This window comes from Oenanthe melanoleuca, chromosome 1 (genome assembly GCF_029582105.1).
Source record: "Oenanthe melanoleuca isolate GR-GAL-2019-014 chromosome 1, OMel1.0, whole genome shotgun sequence".
Taxonomy (NCBI): Eukaryota; Metazoa; Chordata; class Aves; order Passeriformes; family Muscicapidae; genus Oenanthe; species Oenanthe melanoleuca.
This window is the reverse complement of record NC_079333.1, coordinates 85,989,116-86,013,912: the sequence shown is the minus strand read 5'-3', so window position 1 is coordinate 86,013,912 and position 24,797 is coordinate 85,989,116. Positions and strand designations below refer to the sequence as shown.

Below are 24,797 nucleotides of genomic sequence, written 5' to 3'. Positions count from 1 at the left end.
AGAGGTTTTATGGTAACAAACCAGATGTCTTAGAAAAGTTTAAGTATATTATGGTGTCACTGTCACCTTCTCAACTGAATTCCAACCTGCCTTCAGTAAAACACTATAGAAGGTATGGACGGTCCTGTATGTCCCTGTAATGTCCCATCATCTGCTTCATGATCCCAGCATGATACAGGGTCGGGTGCCTTGCCCAGTCCATTCCCTTCAGCCTCTTTCATACACTCAAGACAAAACTAATTTCTTTCCAACTTCTGTGATTTTAATGTTATTTCAAAATTGTTTTAAATACCAATTTAAGAGTGTTCCTTGAACAGCTTTTTGAAAATTCTTCAATGCTTTTGTAAAAACCTGTTTTTCTCAATCACCTTCTGAGTGGAAAGCATTTCAACAGCACTGTAGCTGTGTAATATCTATTTCTTTCCCAGTGCTCAAGCTGCAGTCTTGTAGAAAATATTTACCTGAAGCAAATGTGACCCTGCACATGGAGACCTAAATCTTTTCTGCAACTCCCAGATCCTTTCTGATCAGTTATCACTCTCTCCACCTGCTTTTGTATTTTGGTATTCCTATTCTTCTTTTTTCAAATTTGCTAAGTCAGTTACTCTGAGGTACCAAGGTGGAGAGCAGGAAATGAACTCCAGAATCACAGAGGGTACACCCCTTTCTAGAAACGAGCTACATTTTTGCTAAAAGGTCACTGAAGATGGCCGTATCTGTAAGTACTCTAAACAAGAAGAATTTGAAACATTCTTTGGTATTGCAAAACAGGACATGTCCAGATGGGAAATAATATGTCAAGTCCTTAAGTTAAAATACGGGAATCCCATTTAAAATGTGGCATTTGCCAACAGCATTTATACCATTTGAGCTGAGAAAGCACTGCTATCCTCCACATTTAAACCATGGCTGTGAAGCGTCATGGACAGGTGTTCTGAAACACTTCTTTAAACATCCATGGTGTACCAAATGATTTTCAGTGGGCACATGCATGTAAGCCCTGTCTTCCTACAAGACAGATGAGCCACATACAGTCAATCCACAAAACTGCAACAACCCTTGAGCAAGCTAAATTTTCATCCCTCCTCCAATTGCTCCCTGTGGATGCAGGCAGGGAACACAGGAGAAACACAACTTACCTTTCCCGGGGCAAAGGCTTGGGCTCTGGCCGAATAGCTGCCATGGAAGAGAGGGGTGGCCTGGCAGGTGAAGGGATGGAAAAATTCAAATCCAAGGAGCCTGTTTTCCTGTGCAGAGGCTCCAGCCCCATGGCTCCTTGCATTTCACTCTCGATAGGGCATGAGCCGGCTCTGCCGTGACTGGAGAGGGAGGACAGCTCAGGCCCCACTGCCCCCTGCAGAACTCCTTCAATGGCTGGCTGGGGGTCGTGCGTGGGGGACACAGATGGTGGGGAGCGGGACTTCTTTTTTGTTGATGCTCCTGCTAGAAGTTTCAACAGCCCACTCTTCTTCTCCTTCTGCAAAAGAACCAAACAAAACATGGGCAGTGAGCAGACATACCAACTCCATTTGCTTTTGTTTTGGAAAACCTCAATGTGTGAGGCAGGAAACCTCTCAAAACTGCCACAGACATGGATCCAGGTAGAACTTGAACTTTTTATAATAAAGATCCCATGAAAATCCCTTCCCATTGAAAAGGGCTTCAACTGATTCAGTAAAGTAAGGACCAAACATACTGCAATGATTATCCCAATCTAATCTATCCAGGCAGCGATTATGTGCCTTTTGAAAGAAAGAGTGCAGCTACACTGGTACAGCAAAGATACAACTTCCCATGCAGAGAAGATAGCAAGCAGAGTGCTGCCCTCTCCCTTCAAGAAGATTCCTGTTCCTTAATAGAGATATATTCCACAAGTAAGAAGTCAGGACCTATGGCTAAAAATCTATGCTGGGATGCACAGTGGGCTTAGGAGAGATTTCAGATCCCAGCCCACTGCAAGAGAAGCATTCATCATTACTGCCTCTTTTACTACCTGATGCAGATTTACAGTAGGGAGAATGGAGGCACAGAATCTGGTTTAACACCTCTTTCCAGAACATGCTCCCCTTTACATCCTCCATCACACAGCAATAACTATTCATGTCTCCCTCCCAGAAGTGGGTCACTTCCCCTCATGTGTTAAGGTAAAGGCATCACCTTCATGTTTGAAGATAGACCACAGAATTCACAATTGGCAATTGCGGTGGCAGTGCATGGGAGGTTTCAAAATTCTCCAAAGAGTTCTGACACAGAGAAACGAAAAGATGGTAACAGCTTCCTTTCAATTAAGGAGAAAAAAAAGTTTAGCCTGCGTTCCTGAGGAAACACATCTAACCTTTTGGATTTTATAACTGTGAGAAATCCTGCTGCACATTTACCTCAAGCACACACAAATACCAAATACTGTGTCCTTCACCTTGAAAGTTTTTTGGCTAGAGGTTTGTATGTAGAAACTGGCCATCCTCTGGGACACGCTCCACAATGCTAGGTTAGAGTTGCAACCAGCAATGCTGTGCAGCAAATTTTTCCATTTTTAAAAAATGATACAAGAAGTTTTGCAAAGGTCTATTAGATTTCTTCCTCTTTTGTCAGAAGTGCAAGCCATTACCCAAACTATCTTCAGAGGCTCAGGGCTGTGAAGTTTAGCTGTATTTGATAATTTGTTCAATAATAGGATCCCAGGGGATAAAATCAAACCCAGAAATGGGAAGACTTATGGAACAGAAACTCTCTCTATATATTCAAGCAGGAATACTTGTTGGAAGTACAAACCAGTAATTTATTTATTCTCTGTAGACAAAATATCCCATGCAAGGTTTAAAATTATGCTCTTTTATGTTCTGACTGCTGAAGTAATTTCTCAAGGCAGCTTTAAAGAAGAGAAAGGCTACAATAAAATAAATATAAGCTTTTAGAAGGTGCTTGGATTTACTACAGTAAATGTACTTGGAGTATCTGGTATTTCTGCTTCCAAAGTTCCTGTTTGCACTCTTTAACTGTCATGGAATGGTAAGAAAACAGAAATACCTTAGATACCAAGTCACAGAAGAGATAAAATGAAGCACAGTTGCTGTCACAGAGCCAAAGTCCACTGATTTTTGAAGAGTAGAGTCTGAACTGTGCATCCAGATCCTGGATACCACTTGTTATGTTTTAAAAGAGTGTTTTGCACTTACAGGATGAAAGGATCCATCCTGTCAAAATTTTCACCCAGGCAGAATCCATGGAAGCTAAGAGAGGCTGGCTATATGGCAGCACCACCAGGCAAAAAAAAAATTAATTCTCCCGGAAACAACAAAAAAGCAGACCAAATGTCCCTGATAAATTTCCCTGAGGGGAAGGGATTATATGGAAAAAAATGTGCATTCTGGAATTTACCTGAAACACCAGAAAAAAATGCTTTGGTTCTTTTCTCACTGTCTAATTAAGAAATATTATTGCTGTCATCATTATATAAAATTTTAAAGCTCCTCATGAAGTTGCAAAACTCTTCTTTCCCTGTGGCACACTGAAACAATAGCTCTAATGATCCCAGCATCCTGTGTCAATATGCATTTGAAGGTGCCCAAAGGTCAGTGACAGAATACAATAGCCATTGTGGGGCTCTGGGAAACAGCTATTGTGCAGCAGTGAGCACTTTGAGCCTCTTTAATTGGCAGTCTTGCAAATGCAAAGTAACTATGTGAACTAAAGCCCTGTATAATGAACAATTAATATTCCTATGTGGTAGCTTCTAAATTAAATACCTTGGCAAATTTTCATTAGAAAAACCTTTTACAACTTAGACCGTTTAAGGCACAGAAGCAAAACTATTTGGAATGAAGGAGGTGCATTTACTCACACCCATCTACACATTAAAAAGCAGATGAGTCTGACAGTCATACAATTTTGTTTACAAGAAAACATCCACTCTACAGGGGTAGGCCTGCCATAAATTTCTACTATTAAGCTATTATCCCTTAGAAAACAGAACTCTAATGAACTTGCTGTTCTGTCCTTTGTTCTACTTCAGTAAAAGGAAAAACAAATAATTTATTTTTAGCCCCTGCTGAGCATTTTACTAGACTTCTGAAACTAAGATCTGTGGTCTCAGAAGAGAGAAGATGACTTAATTCAATTGCTAAGCCTAGTCGAAACCTGAGCAGTACCATCCTTGGCCTTGGGTGAGATACTTAGAGGTGACCTGATACCAACCACTTGGTGTGTGTGGAGATTAGACAACATGTCCAGCCCTTCTCCCTTAGAGTCTGGCTCTCAGCCTTCTGCTATCACACAGCTAGATCCTCTGCTGATGCTGCTCAGAGCATTTCAAGCAAAAGAAGGATTGTCAGGAACGGATAATTTACTGTGATGTCTCTCATGAGAAACAGATTAGGTTTGAACCCTCTGTGATCAGCAGTTCAACCTAAACCACGACATGCCTTCCTCTGTCTGTAAAATGGGACTAAGTTGAAACTCCTCGGAATTCGTTAACGATTCTAGTGTTACAAAGCTCTACATTTCTTTGGGAGCAACAAGCCCTTTTCCATAGCTTTAATATATATTAAAAAAAAAGGGAATGGGATGTTAGTATGCAGACCCAGTAGTGATTTATTGCAAATGTCCAAGTATTATGAATTCATTTAATATTTAGTGTAATAGCAGCCATCCGTCACAAGAAATTAATATTTATATGTCTATTCAAGACAGTCCTTCAGCAGTTTCACTGTAAATCAATGAAGCATTAATGGACATAAATGCTGTAGAGAAATCTACACCAATTGGTTACAGACTGTGTTGCTTTTGAAAAGAGATAAGAAGTTTACAGGGGACATATCTGATGACTTTCAGAAATGTTTTTGAATTAAAAAAAAGATAGTTTACTTTTTTTTTGCCATTCACAGATGGTTGTTTTATTGTTTTCTAGGAAATCCGTAATCTACTGAAACAGCTGTGTAATTATTGAGTTTTCTTTGTCTAGTAGCTACATTTCCAATTGACTGCAAACTGTGTTTGACATCCCTGCCTCCTGAATCTGCCAAGGTCAGACCTTCACATCTGTGTTGATGGATGGATTCACAGTGTGGACAGCACTTCTCCCATCTCCTGGTTACTGCCCACATGTTTATATGAATTTAAATCATCACCTTTGTGTTGCCCAGGTTTTATTCTAGGACATTCAGAGTCAAAACTTCCAAACCATTAATTTCAAAAGGATTCAAAGAAAAGCAAAAGAACAAAATTAGCCCTTATAAATAAATTCCAGGCTGTTTCTAGTTAAGGGAAAAAAATGGTCTGGGAACACAGACAGTATAGACAACTCAGAATTTTTTCTCTGGCACAGCTGACAGTGCAGGCTCTGTTCCTATGGTGCAGCATGAAGGAATCTCAGAGGAAATCAGTCTCTAGGAGCACAAGGATGGGATGGGCAGCACTGACCCTGCAGCATACCCTTAGGAAGCCAGCACTTGGACAGGTGTAAGTTCCTCTTGATAAACCACTGTGAGAATGTTTGGAAAAGTGAATAATGAAGAACTCACGAAGGATTAGATCAAAATTAAAATCTGAGATATGTAAATGTTGAAATATTTTGCTTCACAGTAATTGGGGATGATTTTTCCCCTCATTAATAACTCACTTGAAGATAATAACTAGCTCTTCTTTCAGCCTCAGAGATGAGATGAGCTCGGAGAGCAGCTACTTCATTGATGACTGAGTGATAACAGAGTCCCCTGTCTGCAAAGCAATAATCATGCCATAATCTAAATACCAATTACATGTACTGGCTATATTAATACAGATATATTTTTTAAAACCACCCAAATACACAGAAGATTCTGGTTTAGTTTTTTTTCTCTGTAGCTCCTAATACTTAATTTTCCACCTATCCAGGTTCATTAAACAAATGAGAAAACCTTAGTGCAGCTGATAGAAAAGCTGTCTCCAGTCATTGAAATGAGGTAATTTCTCATGCAACACCAGTTTCATCAATAGATAAGAGAGCCAGAGGGAAAAGAAGAGGTTTCATTTAAAAATGAAGAAAAAAGAAACAAAACTGCTTAAATGCTGCCCTGAGCCCTAGGAGGGCTCAAATGCCCTCACAAATCAGGAACTCATCTATCAGTCAGTACCCCCAAAACACCACTTTTATTGCTTGTTTAACTTGGTCAGTGCCTGCTTGAGTAAATGTAAGTTAGTGGCTGGAGAACAGTGTGTTTTTATTCTGATTCCATCGTGGCTTCTGGTGATTGATGCTTGCATTGAAACAGTAGCTCATATTTTGGATTATGTCTCTGAGAAAAAAAAGCTATCTGGATTTTTAAAATCTGTAAAATTATTTGACTTAAGATTTTGATAATCAGTCAAAAAGCCCTGCCAAAATCCCCGAAACCCATGTAATCTCAAAGGGAAGCTTCAGGTGTGGAATATCTTTGGATATGTATATATCATGTGCAATTTGCCACTATCTCTCATGGGGCATTAATGATATACTAAATAAGACAACAGCAACTACTTACTACAAGATTTCTTCTGATTTTAGGGAAAGACTATTTTAGTATCATATATTGCATGGGAATACTTGCCAAAAATTTAGTTTTTAATGGAGACTTCTCCTGGCCACAAGCCTATTATTATAATCTCAGTATACATCTTACATGCCAAGGAACAAAAAGGATTTTAGGATCATAGTATCTTTAGCTTTTAAATTCCACTGACAGTAATATGCATACAGATGTGCACAAAATATTATATTTATTTATTATGAATTTGAAGATAGATACTACTAAAAACAGGGGGAAATAAGCAAAATGTCTTGCTAGACCTGACTGGGAATTTTAAATGTTTTGAAAATAAAACTGAGAATAAGAAATTAATGTTCAGGTCCCAATACAGCAAAGCACATAGGCACTTCATCATGTGCTTTTGTACAACTGAGGCGGATGCAAGGCTCTAGAGACTACAAAAAAAGATAAAGAGGGAATCTAAAAATATATTTCAATATTCAATTTAGATGGAATATTAGATCTTTCAAATACTGCAGCAAAGTTAAAGACAAGGTGAAAAAAACCCAACCAACAACTGAAGAGGAAGCAGAGAGTCTCAGCTATCATTAAGCTTCCTGGAGGCTGCTGAATTCAGAAGAGGTAGAAGGTAAAAGAGACTCTAACACTGTTAATGGTGAAGGAGGGACAGATGACCTGTAGCAGTTTTAGTGCTACTTTTTTGCAGGAACAGCTGAAACACAGCACAGGGAGTTGAAAATGACTGCTGTGATGAACTAACTCAAAACTGTACACAGATAAACTGAAATGCAAGAACACCACCAAAGAAGTGATGAAACCATGGCTCTCAAGAAGCCTGTGTGACATTTCCACTTACTTCCAAGGAGCCACTCTCCCTAGAACTAAGGTCAGATGGATGTGTTCAGTCCTAATTTTAGTGCACCTCTTCTTTTGAAGTGTGGTACACAAAAGAAAGGAGTAGGCCTGATATCCTTATATATTTGACATCCAGCTTCTTTCTCTCCTCAGCAATCCACTGGATTTCAATCATCCTATAACAAGTAAGGGAAGTTCAGCTCAAAGCACTGAGATCTCTGCTGAGTCTTCTGCCCACCACACTGCCTATATAGAGAGGTATACAGCATATACTTTGGGCATGCTTGAAAAGCAGAAAACTGACAAGAAATAGTGACCTACAAAATCCCTTCCTGTGGAGACAGTACTTGGGAAATGGATTGATTTTTTCCCACAGTACAAGAGTTAGGGGGAACCTAAATGAGATTATCAGGCAAATGGTTGAAACGAAAAAATAGGAAGCACTTTTTCTCACAACACATAATTAAATGGAGACTTCATGCACATAGTATTGTGGAAGCCAAAAGTATGAAGAGGTTCAAAGGGGATTAGACAAATTAATGGAGAACAGACCTAGCAAGGGCTATTAAAGCAGTGGTATGAATCCAAACTCTGCTTTAGTAAATCCCAACAGGTAAATGAAACAGTACTTAGAGCATACACAGGGTAACTCCACCTCGCTATAAAGAGACCATAAAAACAGTAACGTTCTCAGAATTATTGCTATGGTAAAAAATTCAGGTATTTTGGCAAAAGCTTAGAAAACAGGACAAAACCAGGAATTAATCCTCCCCTGTGCCCTCTCAGCTTTGGGAAATCAGCTGTTCAGAGACTTCCTCAGCTGCAAGGGTCTGAGAGAGGGCAAAAGGCAGCCATCAGGATGCAGTGTCAGCCAAGGAAGAGACACAAAGGGCTGGGAACAGCAACCCCAGAGCACTTTCACAGCCCTGCGACTGCAATTTGGATTCCTCAGCTCCATCTCTGCTGTGCAAACCACACATCAAGGGCTGCTGCATTCACTGCAAGGAGCCCCAAAAGTACCAGTGACAGGGCTGAGAAGACTCTATTCCTTCTTGGATGCCAGTTTGCTTCCTAACCTGGCATTGCACTGCCTTTGTACACATCAAGGGCTTCCTTGCAGCTACCGTGGGGATCTCCTAAACTATCATACACTGTGTCTTGAGGACCTAACCTAATGTGAAACCTAGAAATGTTAACACCTTTGTTTTAATATAAATCAAGCTACCTAAATGATTTAGGTAACTGTGACAGACTAACTGTACTTTGTAGAGAATTGAAGCAAAAGAGCTGGACAGACCATGAGCGTTCTTGTGAAACTTCAGGTTCATTTATTCAAACTAGAGAATAATCTATCACAGCTTGACTGGCAGCACAGGATTCTGAAATGAGAAAAAGATGTACAAATAAATTAACTGCTAGATGAAATACTTAAAATTAATGTTTCTAAATAAGATGATTTAGACTGACTGGTTAGCTTGCTGCTCCTAGTCTCTCTTAAGGAAGTGAAAACGATTTATTGTCCTGGGAAGCACTGGGAGCAACACTCACATTTTGCAGAAAGCCAGAGCAACCTCACTCACTGAACAAGTGAACGAAAGAGAATCAATGACTGAAGTCATTCATGAAGGATAGATTTTGTTTCAGAAGCAAAGAGTTAAAATTGCTTGCCCTTCCTTTGTAATCTTGTTAAATGACAGGCAAGTGACACTTGTACTTTTATGGAAAGCAGAAACACAAGGGTAAATGGTTTGGATTAGTGGAGGCCAGCTTGTGCTTTATCCCTGATGTATCTATTCCTGCTTGGTTGATCTTGTTCTAGCAGCTGTGCCTCCTCAGGCTGTAATTTCATTACTTCCAACAAACTACATGGTATTGGCTGGCCTGCACTCGGAGGGAAGATTTCTTGTGGAAAAATCAGGTATCACAGGAGGTATATTCTCTTCTCAAAATCAATTCTCCATTGGAAGAAAAAAAAGGCCTGTCAGTGGACAATGCAAAATTGCCAGAATTTGTGTGTATACTCTTTACAGTGAAATAATTTCTTCCTAGGATTAAGCAACTTCTAAAAGATGCATTTAGCTGGAAGAGGAGTCAGCTGAGACTGACAGAATACATCACACTTGCATGGACTGTGGCCTAGAGGGGATCAAAGCAGAAGCTCCTCTTGCTAGTATTTCTGAAAATTATCTGGGCTTTGCACTGCTGCTGGGGCAGCCTGGACTGAGCGAGGGACAGAAATGAGAGGTGCCTTCAGATGGTGTGACATTTTAGAAGCAGGTCCCTGACACCATCAAAGCCACAAGCATGAAAATTTTGCTCTCTGAAGGCTGACCTCCAGTTTTGGCAGCCATCACAGCATCAAATCAGAGCATTCCCCAAAAGTATCTGATTTCTTTCATGCATTAAAAACATCAGGCCTTGTCTCTACTCCCTCCTACCATCATGACAGCGTATCCCAAACAAAGCAAGTGATACTAACATGCCCAAGCTGATGGCTTCTTTTCTGGGTGTAAGAGAAGCTCAGCCTCTGAGCACACAGGGGTGTGCAGGGAGTCACAGGTGCTATTTTTCCATGGGCATCACAGGCCCCACTGGGATGTCTCTTGCACAAGGACAGAACTGTTGTCCTGCACACCAATGTGTGATCAATTACTGAAGTGCATAAGCTTTGCAGGCAAAGCAGCTGAGGTTTCTGTAACCTCCCTTGCCAGCTGTGCTACAGGCATTTTCATTCCTACTGTATTTCCAAGCAGCCCTGTGAACTACTCCTAGACACATTAAGATAGCTGAAGTAGTTTTCTCTCATGAAGATCAATTGATCAAGTATGCTCTTCAAAAAAATTAAGAAAGAAACCCAGAATAATTTTAAAGTATTGCAAAGAAAGTGGCTGTCAGTGTCAGGCATGTAAATGACAATTTCTTTGGTAAAGTCACCAAGGAACTGTCACTTTCCAAATGCCAAAACACTTGGGTTGTAATTACTAGAGAGCTTTGCCACAGCAAAAAGCTTGCTTTCTCAGGTCTTGGCAGCACATGTCATAAGAGCATCCTCTCTTCAGCAAAAACTAATATTTCATCTTTTTTCCTAGTTTCATCTACACCCACCCTCTCCCCCACCATTTTCTTCAAATACTCTATACTAAAAACAGCTCTTTAGAAATATAAAATTCCTCTTTGTTAAAATGAAGTGCAGAGCAAAAAGGATCAGCAATGAGAAACAGAGCTGACCAAAGGGAATAACTAGGGCATAAGCAGGGAAGAGGAACCAATAGCACTGTGGCTTTTTGTTGACTTTTGTACTAACCCTGGTTTTACTTTGCTATCCTGTCCATCCATTCTGCATTCCCTTCATTTGTCTGCTTAGCCCTTTTCTTTTTCCCTGCCACATGATCTCCAGATATGACCATGTAATGAAATGCAACTGAGTTACACTGATTTAACTAATTGCCACTTGTCACATGTGCTGCCCAAGCCAATGTTCTCCATTGCCTCATTCTATCCCAACTGTGAGACAAAACATGTTAGCTCAAATGTCAGGCTTAAAGTGATTTGGGTAACCCAAGATGTGTGAGGACATGCTTTATGCTAGAGCTGACAGTAGGGTAACACCAGTAATGCAGCCAATGAGAAGCATCTCACATAGGCTACATACAGACTCACATCTGTAACCTCAAGTGCTCTTTGAAACACAAATTTGTTGCATGTCTGGATTGTGCTATGCAATAAAGCAGTGACATCTGGTTGGTGTTTTCATTTGCAACTGCTGCAGAAATAATTACTAATGACAGCACACACACAGCATATTCCTCTTCACTCTGCCAGCTAGTTGACTGATGCAGAAGAGGCCCATGTGACCTGAAATAAATGTTGAATCCTGCCAACCAATGGAAAGATATGGTCAATTTTAACATGTAAGTTAAAAATGCTTCTGTGAAGATGTTGGGCAAATATATCTCACATCTGAAAATGATGGAAACTATATAAAGATAAAATCACTACTGCACTGGAGCAGAAATGACAGCTTTGTCATTCCCTCTCTGAGCCTGCCTACCACAGATGAAGATGAAAAACCCTTTATACAAGTCAGATAACGGTGCAAAACTGCAGGGGTTGATTGACAGACTGGCAGGCTTTCTTATTTTCATTTTAGCAAAACAGAGTGGGCAAACATTAATTTAGAATTGTCCCATCCTCAATTTGATCCTGGTTGATTGGAATGTCTCTGCCTATAAAGATAACAGAATTAGTAGCCCATCAGTTAAGCAATCACGACTTCTATTCAAGGTCCTGTACTATGATTACTTTGCCATATCTGACAATCTTCCCAGAGCAGAGAAAGCAATATGATGAACAACTTGCACAAGTTTGTTCATTCAACTTCTTCCTGCCAGAACAGCAATGTGTGTTTGAGGAGCCCCTTTTAAGTCTCCCTCTTTTTAAATCAGCAGTATGTATGCAAGAATTCCAGCTACAGATAACCAGGTGCTACCAGTTGCTTTGCAATGTTTCACAGTTTATGATTTTCTGTCAAACCATGAGGACATTTCAAGTATGTACCATCAGGGCTTGTCTCAGACCCAGTGCTAGTCAATCTTTCCATTAATTACTTGATTTGTGAGCCACTGAGTGTACTTCTAAAACCAGCAGTGGTACTGAGCTGATTGAGTCCACAAGCAGTGTCCTGGTTTTACCTGGGACAGAGTTAATTTTCTTCATAGTAGCTTGTATGGTGCTGTATTTTGGTTTTGTGACCACACAATGGTAATAACACACCCTGTTTTAGTTAGCAAGCAGCCCTTGCACATTGTTAAGGCTTTTTCTGCCTCTCACCCACAGCCAGGACAGCTGACCCTGAGTGACCAAAGGGATATACCAGACCATATGGTGTTATGCTCAGCAACTGAAACCCTGAGGAAGAGGTAGGAAGTGGGGCACATTCAGGGTGATGGTGATTGTCATCCCAAGTCACCATTACTGTAAATAAAACAGCTGAAGATATGTGAGTGGGTGGGAAATGGTGAGTGAATTCCTTGTTTTACTTTGCTTGTGCAAAGTAAAAAGTGCCTTTATCTCATTCCATGAGTTTTCTCACTTTTACTGATTCTTTCCCCCTTTCCACTGTGGCAGGGAGCGAGTCAGTGGCTGTGTAAGTCTAAGCTGCCTGCCAGGGTCAATCCACAACAGTAGGATTAACAGGGTAAGAATTCAAAACAATTTTCCTAAAATGGAGAAATTATCCCGAATCACCACAATGAAATCTGCAAAGACAAGCATGATATACAATTGTTAGGAATGAGAAATCAAATGCACAGCTGCAATACGAGTGACTGGTCAGCCAGCCGTGCTGCAAAGAGACATAGAAGTTACACTGGGTCACAAACTGGAAGTGAATCAAGATGCTTTTGTGAAAAAGACAAGCTTTATCTGTAAACAACTTATATACAAGTAATAGAAAGTGCTTATTCCACCCTAATTTGCACTAACAAGATCTTGGTACAATTCCACTCTGAGACACTGCTCTTTAAGACTCCAGCAAGATGGAGACTGCCCAGAGGAGCAATGAAAGTGTAATCAGAGGTCTAGAAAACTTTACCGTGAGGAAAGGCTAGGAACTGGGCTCAGTGAGGTTGAAAGAACAGAATTCTGAAGGACTAAACACATTATTAGTTCTCTAACACGTGAAAGGCTGTCAAGAGACAGCTGATCAGCAGTTCCATCTGGAGCAAGATTGAGTTATAACCATAAAACATATGTGAGGAATAACAGGGAATTTTCTGACCTGAAGAATATGAAAGGACAGGAATGGATTGCTCAGGGAAGTTGCAGAATTTCCTTAATGGGGTACTTGGCATCCACCTGACAGTCTCATGGCTGATGAGTGGAAATCCATTCCAGGCTTCAGGGCCACCATCTTTACTACCACTGTCCCTGCTGGCCAGTTGTATCTCTCAGCCAGATTCACTCTGTCTGCCAACCAGAAGTATCTGACTTAGATATAAAACTCATCCACAAAAAATTTAAAAGTTGAAAATTTCGTTCCTTATGTCCTGGTCAAAGCCTAGCTTATGCATTCCCCTTGCCACAGCAGGCACCATTGTGTTGATAGGATCTGCCTGCCTGAATTCTTCCCTTTTTGGTCTGAAAGCTAAAGATATGAAAAATAACATGACTTTGTACAAGAGCGAATAGAGATCTTTGAGGTCATAAAAAAACTACCTAGTTCCATTTAAAAATATACTAATTCTGGACTGATCATGAATTGGGACAAAAACCTATAGCACAGGAAATCTACTTTACTGAAAATAAATTGGCCATGGACTCTCATTAAGTTGCTTCTTCTCTTCCTGAGGCATCTGGTGACGAAGCTCAATGCCAGCCTGCTTCTAGTGTGCTGACTACAGTGATCTGGGACTGAAGGTTAGTATTACAGCCTCTGTAGTCTTAACTTACAGAAGTGTGTCAGTGAATATGAACCAAACAAAATACATGCAAAAAAAAAGGCAAAGCAACAGGCTGAATACTGCCTTTATAATAAATTGCCTTTTAGAAGGCTGACTGCTTGACACACTGTGTTAATTGATTACAGGCAGCCTGCAGATGTAGTGTCAGAAAAGTGACTTTTGCATGGTGTACTTTTTGGATTCCTGAAACTGATCTTTTCTCCAGAGGGCAAAATAGTTACATTTTTTTTCAGTCCTTCAGAGACAAACACTGACTCCAGGTCTTCACTTGGTCTGAAGAAAAATACTAGATGTTTAAGACATTCAGTCAAAAAAAGTAACAGCCAGACTGACTCTAAAGTGGATTTACCATTTGGCAAAAGAAAGGCTGAGGGCTTGTAAATTTTTATGCTGCTTCTGCAACATGAATAATAAACAAAAGTGCACAAAATAAGATAAACAACCCTTTGCTATGGCTTGGTTATGCCCCCAAGTTACATAACAAAAATAGACATGCCACAGATATTTGTTGACTGTTTTAACATGCTATTCCTACAGTATTGATGTTTTGTCAGAAGCTGTAATTTCCTTCAGTTTATGTAATTCTTTTAGCAGAGCTTGCTGAAAGATTTCTGCATTGATTGTAGATATTTTAACCTACCTAGGAAAAAGAAACTTGAGCATTGAAAAGTTGATTAGAGACAATTTTCTCAGGAAAGTTCAGGCTTTGTTTCCATTAGAAAACTGCATTGGCACTTTAAATTCTTGTAGCTCAGTGAGTAATCTCTGTTGCCTCTTGTTGGTTTAAGGCTTACTGGCTTGTGAATTCACAGTTGGAAAACCACTGAAGAAAACAAATGAGTCCTGAATGTGTGGGATGCCAAGATGCCACCAACTCTGTCACACTGCAAGTTGTTTCATTGTTTTCAAGGCATCCAGCTTCCTACTCTGTTTTTCTGCTGGAATGGTTTCACCCTGTATGTCTTTCTTCCTGGGAGTGGTGGGGTAGTGTCAGCTCATGCGAGCTCTGTGTGTTATTGCTTCAGGCAGAAAGGAGAATTACGGGGACAGGAGAAGCATTCACAGTCTGGGTTTCTTAACCCATGCACAGGACTGGGAGCTTGATGTCATGAGGGAATGAGAGATCTAAACATGTTCTTCAGGAACAGGGCAGAGAGAGGGCAGAAGCCATGAGGGGATGCTCAGCTGCAGAGCTGTGCTGTCTGGAGTGGGGATTGGCCCCTATGATCCCGCAACAGGCGAATGTCAATGTCTCCCATTGATAACACAGAGAGCTTACATTTTTACCCGACTAATCCAAGGACATACTTGCCACCCCCACCCACAGCCTGGCCCCATCCAGCCATCTGGTCCTGCATGATTTCTTCTGCAGGCAGGGGAATGCCATGGGAATGCCAGTGCAGGGATGCTCACACACAGACACACACTCGAGCACACATACGCCTCCAGCCTTCTGCTTCCAGTGCTCCCTTGCATGCTCTTCCTTTTGTCAGTTCTACTCTCTTCCTCAAGCCATGCTAAGGATTTAGCAAAAGCTCCTGGGTCCTCTGTGCTATAAAATTAGGTCTCTACAGGTGCCAGGAGAATTCCGTGCCTTGGCATCCAAACAGCTTCATCACCAGTTAGCAGATAAACCGAATTTCCTCTTGAAGTTAAAGCACTCTCCATCTTCTCTTCCCTGGGATCCGCTTCCCCTCAAGGCCATAGAAGCAGCACAGAACCACTCAAAAGAGTGTTAGAGAAATCCACTGTGGACACTTGAGAAATCCTGTGACAGCACTGTGAGGCAGATAAGCAGAGGCGGGGGGAGAGAAGAGAAAAAAGGAATAGCTTTCGGAGACTGCTTGGCAGCAGAGTCAGCGCATGAAATATCTGTGGGGAGTTTGAAAGCATTTCCTAACATCAAAAACGTGAAGAAGAAAAAGAAATTTTGATCAATGACTTATTGCCCTTGATCTAAGCAAAAGAATCCTAGCCAGTCAGAAATAACAGAAATCTGTTTTATTGTAAAGCTTAAGTTTTCTATGTTTTGACAGCTGGGGCTCATGCTTTTTGCTGGGTAATTTGCCAGCCTTAAAATATTCATCACTGAGTTGCCAGGTTTTTGTCCTTTCAAACTGAGCTTTAACGATGAAGGAGAAGGTGCTATAGAGATTTTAAGCATGAGCTTTCTGCCCTAAAACAGAACTTTGTGGCCTGAGTTCACATGACCAGAAAAAGAGGTTTCCACTCCCTGGCCAAGTTTCTGGTGAATCACTTGCTGGTCACTGAGCCAAGATTCACTTTCTGGAGCATGGGAAGCAGTGGCTCATTTGTGATGGAGACAGCCCCCTTGCCTTTGTTGAGAGGAAATGGATTAACAGTATGTATTCTGTGCACAAATCTTGAGAGAACTAACTGAAATATTCCAGACTAAAGCATCCTTACCAAGAAAGAAACTGGAACATGTTACACTGGAAAGTCATAGCTGATTCTGAAAATGATCAGTGAAATGCAGGTGTTGGTGGCTCCTGGATCAACTCAGATGTCTTACAGAGTACTCAGGAAAATTAGTGTCACAGAATTTATTCTTTTTGATACAAACCTTTAGATTGCTGTTCCAATGTTGCTCCCTCTTAATGCATCCTACACTTCTATGAATTCAAGTCAGGGTCTTCTGGTCTTGTGCAATTTTTTTATTGTTATGCCTTGCACTGTTTTCATTTAATCACTTGGTTGTTATCCTTCCATTTCACTCCTGTGCAACTCAGTGGGCTTTCTTAGTTGAACATAAGGGAAATATTTTTCCCAATTTGAAAAATATGAAATAATTTTGTATTTGCTAGGAAGACTGAATTCCTCTTCCAGAAACTCAGGGTCAGCCTCATTGACTTGGTATCTGAAAAACCTGCTTGCATCAATTCTGTCCTTAGCTTCCTCTACTTGTTACAGGTGACCACTATTTTTGTCACTTCATTTTATACCTACAAAGTCCTTGCAAGTGCTCAACACTTCCCTTTTGAGACTGACCTTTAATTTTCTGGATAAGGAATTAAGATTTCTTTGGGGATATGAAGTTATAACAAATCCCTTTCACTATGGGACAAGTTAATATGAGAAGTTGCAATGCAGAGACTAACACTCTAGTAAGTAAAAACTAAAAGTGCATAACTGTGCAGGATCTGGTTCTTCAGGCAGTTTCAGGCTGACCATCTGATAGCTTAATCAGACAGCTTACTGTGAACTAAGGTCAAAGAGCATCTCAAGAGTTTATGAAGCTGAATTTCTAAAGGGCCTTTGATTTAGTCACCAATGCTACATAAAGCTGGGGTGGGTGACTAGGTGTACAGGTAGGAAGCCTGCACTGAGGGATGCTGCCAGGAAGGACTGAGCACTGGGCTGCAATTCAGGAGAAGGAGGAGAAAGGCACTGACAGGAAGGGGAAGAAGTGGAGAGGGAAGTCTCTCTGGTCATGTCTATTCTGGCATAAAAAACAAGGTCAGGATTAGCAACAAATGTATTAACCTTTGTGTGTTTGGCTTATATCAACTTCCTGCTCTGCTCTGCACTGATGCAGCCTCACCTCAAGTCCTGTGTGCAGTTTTGGGCCCACAATATAAGAAACATACAAAGCTATTAGAGATGATTCAAAGAAAGACTATGAAGATGGTGAAGAGCCTTGAGGGGAAGTCATGTGAGGAGCATTTGAGGTAACTTACCTCATCCTGGAGAATGAGAGGAAACCTCACAGCAATCTACAACTTCCTCATGAGGAGCAGTGCAGGGGCAGGCACTGATCTACTCTCTGGTGCCCAGTGACAGGACCTGAGGCAACGGCCTGAAGTTGTGCCAGGGGAGGTCTAGGTTGAATATCAGGAAAAGGTTCTTCACATAGAGGGTGGCTGGGCACTGGAACAGAATCCCCAGGGAAGTGGTCACAGCACCAGCCTGACAGAGCTCCAAGAAGCATTTGGACAATGCTTCCTCAGTATAGGGTGTGCTTCTTGGGGTTGTGCAAGACCAGGAATTGAACTTGATGATCCTTGTGGGTCCCTTCCAACTCAGGATATGTTATGATTCTATGAACTAGCACTCTCCCAGCACAACACAGGAGCATGGTTTGTCCCACACCACTTGCTAGGACTGTTCTTGATGAGCAGTTTGGATGTAGACATCCTATTTTGGGCAGAAAAAAAAAAGCTTAGAAGCATGGATACTAGTCATGCAGGGACATTTGCAGGGCCAGAAAACAGGCCTTGGCTTGTTCTGTTTTGCAATGTAGTTCTCACACCAGCATCATGCCAAACATAATGTATCATTTGAAGAATGCATTTATTTTGAGCAAGACTGATACTTGAGAAAGTGAGTGACACTGGTGAAAACAGACAGATGTTTACTGATTCAGTCTTCACATGCAAAACTGTTGGTGTGTGTTCAAAGTAATCTTCTGCAGATGTATCTCTTCTTATATCAACATCAGGAAACATTTGATGTGACTTGTTAATCTAGATCTTCTATATATTCCAGGGATCCTAAATTTAAAGCTGCAAACAGACTTGCTCTCTCAGCATCCTTGTAAGACATTGCCAATTTTCAAATATTTCAATACACTCTGGCTAGGTAAAACAGTAAGGAATTGCTGTAACACAGAGACGAATTAATGACTTGCTTGATAGTGCAAGCTCTTATTTTCCTCTCTGTCAGCTCTTGGGCCAGACATTTTAGAAGAGTTTAATCAAAATCCTCATCAAAAGCCAAATGAGTGGATTTTAAAGAAAGTTTAATTACAGTGGTCAAACCACCCAGCATGATTTGCTTGATTTGATTAACATAATGAGGAGCTCATTTAATGAGAAATGCATTAATTCATTCAAACAAGTGGTTTTATCAGTGGTATTAAGCATCAACCCAGATTATGTACAGCAGAAACTATTATAGCAAAAATTGAACAAGGTCAAAGCAGTAGTCATACCATAATTACAAGCTCTCAGCTGTAATCTACCAGTTGAACTTGGGTAGTATTCACCCTGCCCAAAAAAGCAGGATCCCTATTTTAAAAAGCCTCCAAACCATACAGTTTTGCTCCAATTCCACAGCTGAGATCTCCATCTCTTTCTTTCAGATGTTCAGAAGATTTGGGAACTGGGACTGAATTTTTTGACTGAATTTTTTGACATGCAGATATGAGTAACAAATGGCAAAGAGCTCAAAGGAACCCTGCTACCACTTCACACCTTTAAAGGAAATGGATGTTGTGCATTTCCTCTTTGTTTTAACCCTTTCCTGACCCTGTGATGTCTTAAGACTGCTCCTATCCCTAACCTGGCATAGAGTGAGTGACTCTAGAGAAAAATTAGTATTTCAACTTTATTTCAACTTCCTTGCTTCAGGACCCCTTCCTGTGGGCTTTGCACAGCACCCTTCACCTGGACCCCTCACTGGCACCCCCTCTCTGGTGCTCCCTGATCTATCTCCCAGCAGCTGCCAGTGCTCTTCTCTCTGCTATGCTGCCCTGACCACCGTTACCTCTTTGACTTCTGCCATGCTCCCTCACCTTTACTCAGGCCACTTGCTATTCCTGCAGTGTCTGTGCTGCCCCTGCAGGAGCTGCCTTTCCTGCTGCTTCCTACTGTGTCTGTACAGCACTGAAACTTCTTTGATTTTCAAGTGCTCCACTTCTCAGCCTGCCTGGCTGCCAGAGTACTTTCCAAGTACTGTTGCACAGTGGACTTAGGCACTGTCTGTGGCACAGTTTTTCGTCAGCTACCATCAGCTGCTGGTAAAGGAGACCATGCTCAAAACTGTTCCCTAAGCAGACAGGAGGCTGGTCAAGGAGCTGAGATGTGGAGAACAAGCCCAGTTGCAGATGGTATCCTCCAGGATTAGATGCATACCAACAAGTGAAGACTGGCATGGAGGCAAAATTTTGTCTCCTGACTAAGTCAGCAGGAATATGACAGTAAGACACTATTATTAGGGTACCTAAATGAATGCAAGTACTAAGATTCACCTGCAGCTTTGGAAATTTGGATGAAGATCTTCAAGAAATAAGCTGAAGCAGATAACTAAAGATGTCAAAAAATAAACCTAAGGATTTTTTGCTATATTAATAGAAAATGAGCAAGAAAATAATTCATGCTGATGTGAAAACCATAACCTTTAGGATTATTTCTGCAAGTTGCCTTTAAACCACAAGAAAATAAGTAGAAGTTGGAATTGGAGTTCCTTGATTTTAGAGAAATCTTGGGATTTGCCCATATGTGACTGTTGCACACCAACAGGAACCCATGATATTGGCATATAAACACCTGCACAGAGGACAGCACTAACAGTGATGACTGCACCGTACGCGCAGCAAGGCTATTCCCGAGGTGAAGCAGATTCCTTCTTGGAACAAGCAGCACAAACAGCATGCACTGACTCACTGTAGAAGCTGCCCCTCGGTGTCACACTTAGAATCCCTGAGTGGAATCGACATGGGAAATTATAAAACATAAATTTTTAGAAGATCATATCTTAAAACACTTTTCCCCACTATCTCCCAGCCCAGCCTTCAAGCAGATGATCAACATTACTAATATTATAATCTGAAGAAAATTCCCCAAGGACCAATATATCTCACCAGACTAGAGTGATAAATGCAAAAATTGCAATTTATCTCCACAGCCCTCAAAAGAACCATGAAAAACAATGGATCCTTGTCATGTCTATCCTGAATACAAACTACTTCTTATGTACTATGTGCCCTCTGTACCGCAGTGAACTCACACTGACAATTCCTGCATGAAAGAAAACCATGCTTAATAACAAGAAAATGTCTCCTAAACCAGTTATTCTCTGATCATTCAGCCTTTTTCCTCAATGATATCCTACAAAAGACACTGGAAAGACTAAGCCAGGATAAAGTTAACAATTTCATGGGATACCAAAAATTGTTGATTCTAACAACAACACTAATTTTATGGCACATTACAATTTACATCACATATGACTTGCTAATCTCAGTTTCTCAGGAGATAATTACCTGTGCATTTCTTCCATCCTGTGTTCAATAGAGCTGAAGACCTTATTACCTCTCCTCTTACTAACTTCCCCTCTGTTCCTTTCATCTCAAAATACCTGACTGATTAACATAATGAAATTGAACTCAAGAAAAATTGCTTCTTATCTTTGCTTATCTGGCAGCTTGCTAGCTATGTCCCTCCTTCTGTTTTTTGCTCCTCAATCTTGTGTTATTTTTTCCTATTATGTGTACTGATAACAGATACTGCCTTTCTCCACTGATATTCCCTCTGAGTGTTATGACACTTTCCTATTTACCAAAAAACCTTCCCAATCAGCCTTCACTTTGAAAATATCAAGCCCTGTTACAGATATGGTTCCAGTTCTGACTCACAGATGCCTTTCTGAATAGTAATATGGCTTTCATTCTGGCATTATCCAAGCTCTCAATTGCTTCAAAGAAATATTTGGGCTTAGCAAAGAGTAAGAATACAACTTATCTGGCCAAACATCAGTCACTGTTTCTAAAAGGAAAGGAAACATTGCTAATTCAGATCTTTCTAGAGTGAAAGTGAACTATAACATGGACAAGATTCAGGAATATGTTCAACCAGGGCAGTTATGTATTACCCAATTGAGTCAGAATTGACAATTTTTACTGTCACTTCTCTCTGATACTTCCCATATAGTGAACTAGTCTTTGGCAATGGCCAAGACAATGATGTTGTATATTATTTCCTTCTCCCCTTCATGCATGGAGTTCAAAAACCTCTTAATTTTACTTCTCTGCATCCCAATTCCATAACTTTGAGCAGTAACAGCTTGGGAAAGATTAACCAGTATCTTAGGACTGTGCTCGATATAATTTTGCCTACAGACTTTCAGTGTGCAGTATCACATGAATTAAAATATATGGACCTATCACTTGATGCGTTTTAGGAAGTAATAAATAAGCCAGTATACAATGCTCTGAGGCAATGTGCAGCTCTACTACCTCCTGCCAAATGCTATTCCCTTCCTTGGACTTGCAGAAGTAGCAGGTGTTATCCTGCTTCCACCAGATGCAGTCCTTCATGCACACCTGAGAGCTGTTCTTTGTAAGCAAATACCTAAATGTCACATCCAGGGCAGAATTTCTACACCCTTCTTCTTTCACCAAAATGCATTCAGAGAAAATTCAAGACAGGATCAAAGAAAGCATTTTAAAACTTGCATTCCTCACTTTGTGCAGCTAGGGGTTATCTGTGGCCCTGAGGACACATGAGACCTACCACCTCAGTATTACCATGTACAAATAAACTGTTTACTCCATGTGTATCTGTCACCATGGAAAAGCTCACTGAACATATGGAAAGGATTTTTTTCAGGTTCAAAGGAAAAGCAGGCCCCCACATCTCTTCCTCCTACTCAGATACAAACCAGGATCTTGCTCTGCTAGCCAGTACAGAGATATGTTCAGCACTGATAGATGAGAACTGCTGACACAATGTAAACATTTGGCAAAAGCAAAATATTTGCCAAGAACCTAAAAGGCAAGGTGCTTAAAGCAGCTCTCCTCGCTGGCTTTCCCTAGCAAGGTGTGCCAGGGAACACATATCCAGGTATTGGTCCCACTGCTGGCTCCTAAGAGATCCACCCTACAGTTCACTGCACCTACATCCCATTGAGCAGTAACCTTCTCCTCTTTTGGCTGAGCCACTGCAATGAAACTTTCTTGAAGAAATTGAGATGGTTCTGGAAGAGCCAAACAGCTCCTACCACTCATGAACCAATGTTTTACTGAGCCTGAGGCGTGGCTGGTGCCACCATCAGCCTGTTTGATGTAGGGAGGCAGGTGGATTCTGACTGGGCCATCCGGTTCCGATGGCCAAGAGCCTGCTACAACATCTCACTGAACCACTGCAAATTTGCAGTGCTGATCACTGGGAGAAACACACAAATTCAGCCCATTCAACCTTGATTCCCACGCGCGAGCATGAGGACGGTGGTGGGGGGAAAGATGAAGTGTGGAAATAGATGAGGTGGGGATGCTCGAGCCGCCTGGTGATGGAAACCAGTTTTCGCAGGGTGCCTCCTCAGGAGCCCTGTGTGAGGGCGATGCGGCAGGAGCACGGGGCACGGCAGGGGCACGGCAGAGGCTCGGCAGAGACTCAGCAGAGGCACGGCCGCCCTTACCTTCTCGTTCTTCCTCTCCTCGGGCTTGGCGGCCGGCCCGGGCGCGGCAGGCCCGCCCAGGGACCCGCCGCCCACGTCCCCGTTGAGGTGCGCGGCGCTGACGTTGGGCGGGGTGATGGCGGCGGCGGCGGAGGTGAGCGGGATGAGGGGCCGGGCCCCCGGCGCGGGCGGCTGGTGGCCGTGCTGCGGGGACACGGCGGGGTGAGGCCGGATGGCCGCGGCGGGCAGGCGGGAGGGCGAGCTGGGCGTCCGCAGGGGCGACACGGTGGCCGTGGGTCGCTCCGGGGCCGGCACTGCCGGGTGCGCTGCGGGAGGAGCACAGAGCAGAGGGTTAAATTCCCCTGCTGGGCCTCGATGGGCCCTTCAGTGGCCACAGCTCACTGGGTCAGAGCACGGTGACAACAGCACTGTGGGTTCGATGCCCTCAAGGACCATTCACTTGAGGAGTTGGCGTCGATGATCCTTGTGGGTCCCTTCAAACTCAGAATGTTCTGTGATTCTGTCTGTGAAGGTGCCAAGGGCCCGATGGGGATGTAAGCTCTTAGCCTTTTGCCTTTATCTCACCCTGCAAGTGTTTTTGGCTAATTCCCCTCCTGGCTGCAAAGCCCTGTCTGAAGTCACCAAAATTGGCTTGTTCCTTGATGCTGCAATTCGGTATATGAGGTATAAGAACTGAAATCAAGGTATCCTGTAACCTCCTTCCTGGAAACCCCAGTTCATGTCTTCCTTTCCGGTCCTGTGACCTTCCCCTGTGTCCTTGTACCCACCGGGGGTCGGTATGCTGATCCTAGTCCCTCTGTGTCCTCATCCCATTGGCAGCTAGCCAAAAACCACTCCCATTCCCTTCTCCTGAATACCTGGTTCGGGAGGAAGCTCGGCCTCTTTCCCGGCCATACCACCGCCCTGGAATAAACTGAGACGGAAAGAGCCTCTCTTTGTATCGTTCTCCATCCATGATGCGATACTTTGTCTAATCTTAAATAATTAGGAAATAGACACAGTGTAACCGCATCACCTTCCAGTGATGCCACTGGGAAATTCACTTTCCCTGACCGTGTCTGGAAATAAATACCTAACCTGCTGCCTTTATCTCGTTTTCTGCACCCCAGGCCGTCCTCCTAACATGATCGGTTCTGGAACAATGCAACACGGCACCTAAGGGGTTAACCCAGATGATCCACGCTGACCCTGCAGACAGCAATTACAAGAGGAGGTCTCTTGTTTCAGCCCTAACAAAATGATCAACATCACATCACTGTGCTGCACAGGATAAATTAGGCAGAAATTCACCGGAGGATTTCTGAGCTCAGCCTCCTCTCTGCCAGCAAAGTCTCTAAGGGACTATGCAGTGCCTTTTAGTCTGGCTGCTCCTGCAACGCAAACCCTGCCTGCAAGCGGTGGCAACCGGGAATTAGAGCTCCCCCATTTAACAGTGACTGTGACGCACTGATGAGGGCAGCTCCCCAGGGATTCCAGAGCCTGTTGCATGCTTCAGGATGCAAGAAATGTAACAAAGCTCTGGGTCCATTTCCACAATGATGTTGTCTGTGATTTCCAGCTTGGTTGATTGCTTAGGTGTTACCTAAATACAGCTCCACTTCAAGTGTGTACAGCCTAGAAGCTGAGTCCATACTCAGACATTCCCTCACATAAATGATTCAATAATAGGACTGGCTGGAAAGTGCCCATTTCTTAAATGATTTCAAGGTTTCATAATCTTGTTTAGTTCTGTCTCAGTGCAAAATTTGAACCTTTGAACATTTTTCTGAGCACAACATGCTCACTCACCCCACAATATCTTCTATTTTGGTCAGGTTATTCA

At 42.1% G+C, this 24,797-nt stretch overlaps 1 protein-coding gene across 1 annotated transcript in view; it reads right to left on the bottom strand.

Annotated features, from left to right (window-relative positions):
* The window catches only part of SH3RF3 (SH3 domain containing ring finger 3), a 241,159-nt gene that overhangs the window by 11,709 nt on the left and 204,653 nt on the right, over nt 1-24,797 (bottom strand). The window contains exons 8-9 of the mRNA XM_056499356.1: nt 22,976-23,280; nt 1,140-1,477 (exon numbers count right to left, since the gene is read on the bottom strand). Of these exons, the coding sequence (XP_056355331.1) occupies nt 1,140-1,477; nt 22,976-23,280 (643 nt within the window). The remainder of the gene's footprint in view (nt 1-1,139; nt 1,478-22,975; nt 23,281-24,797) is intronic.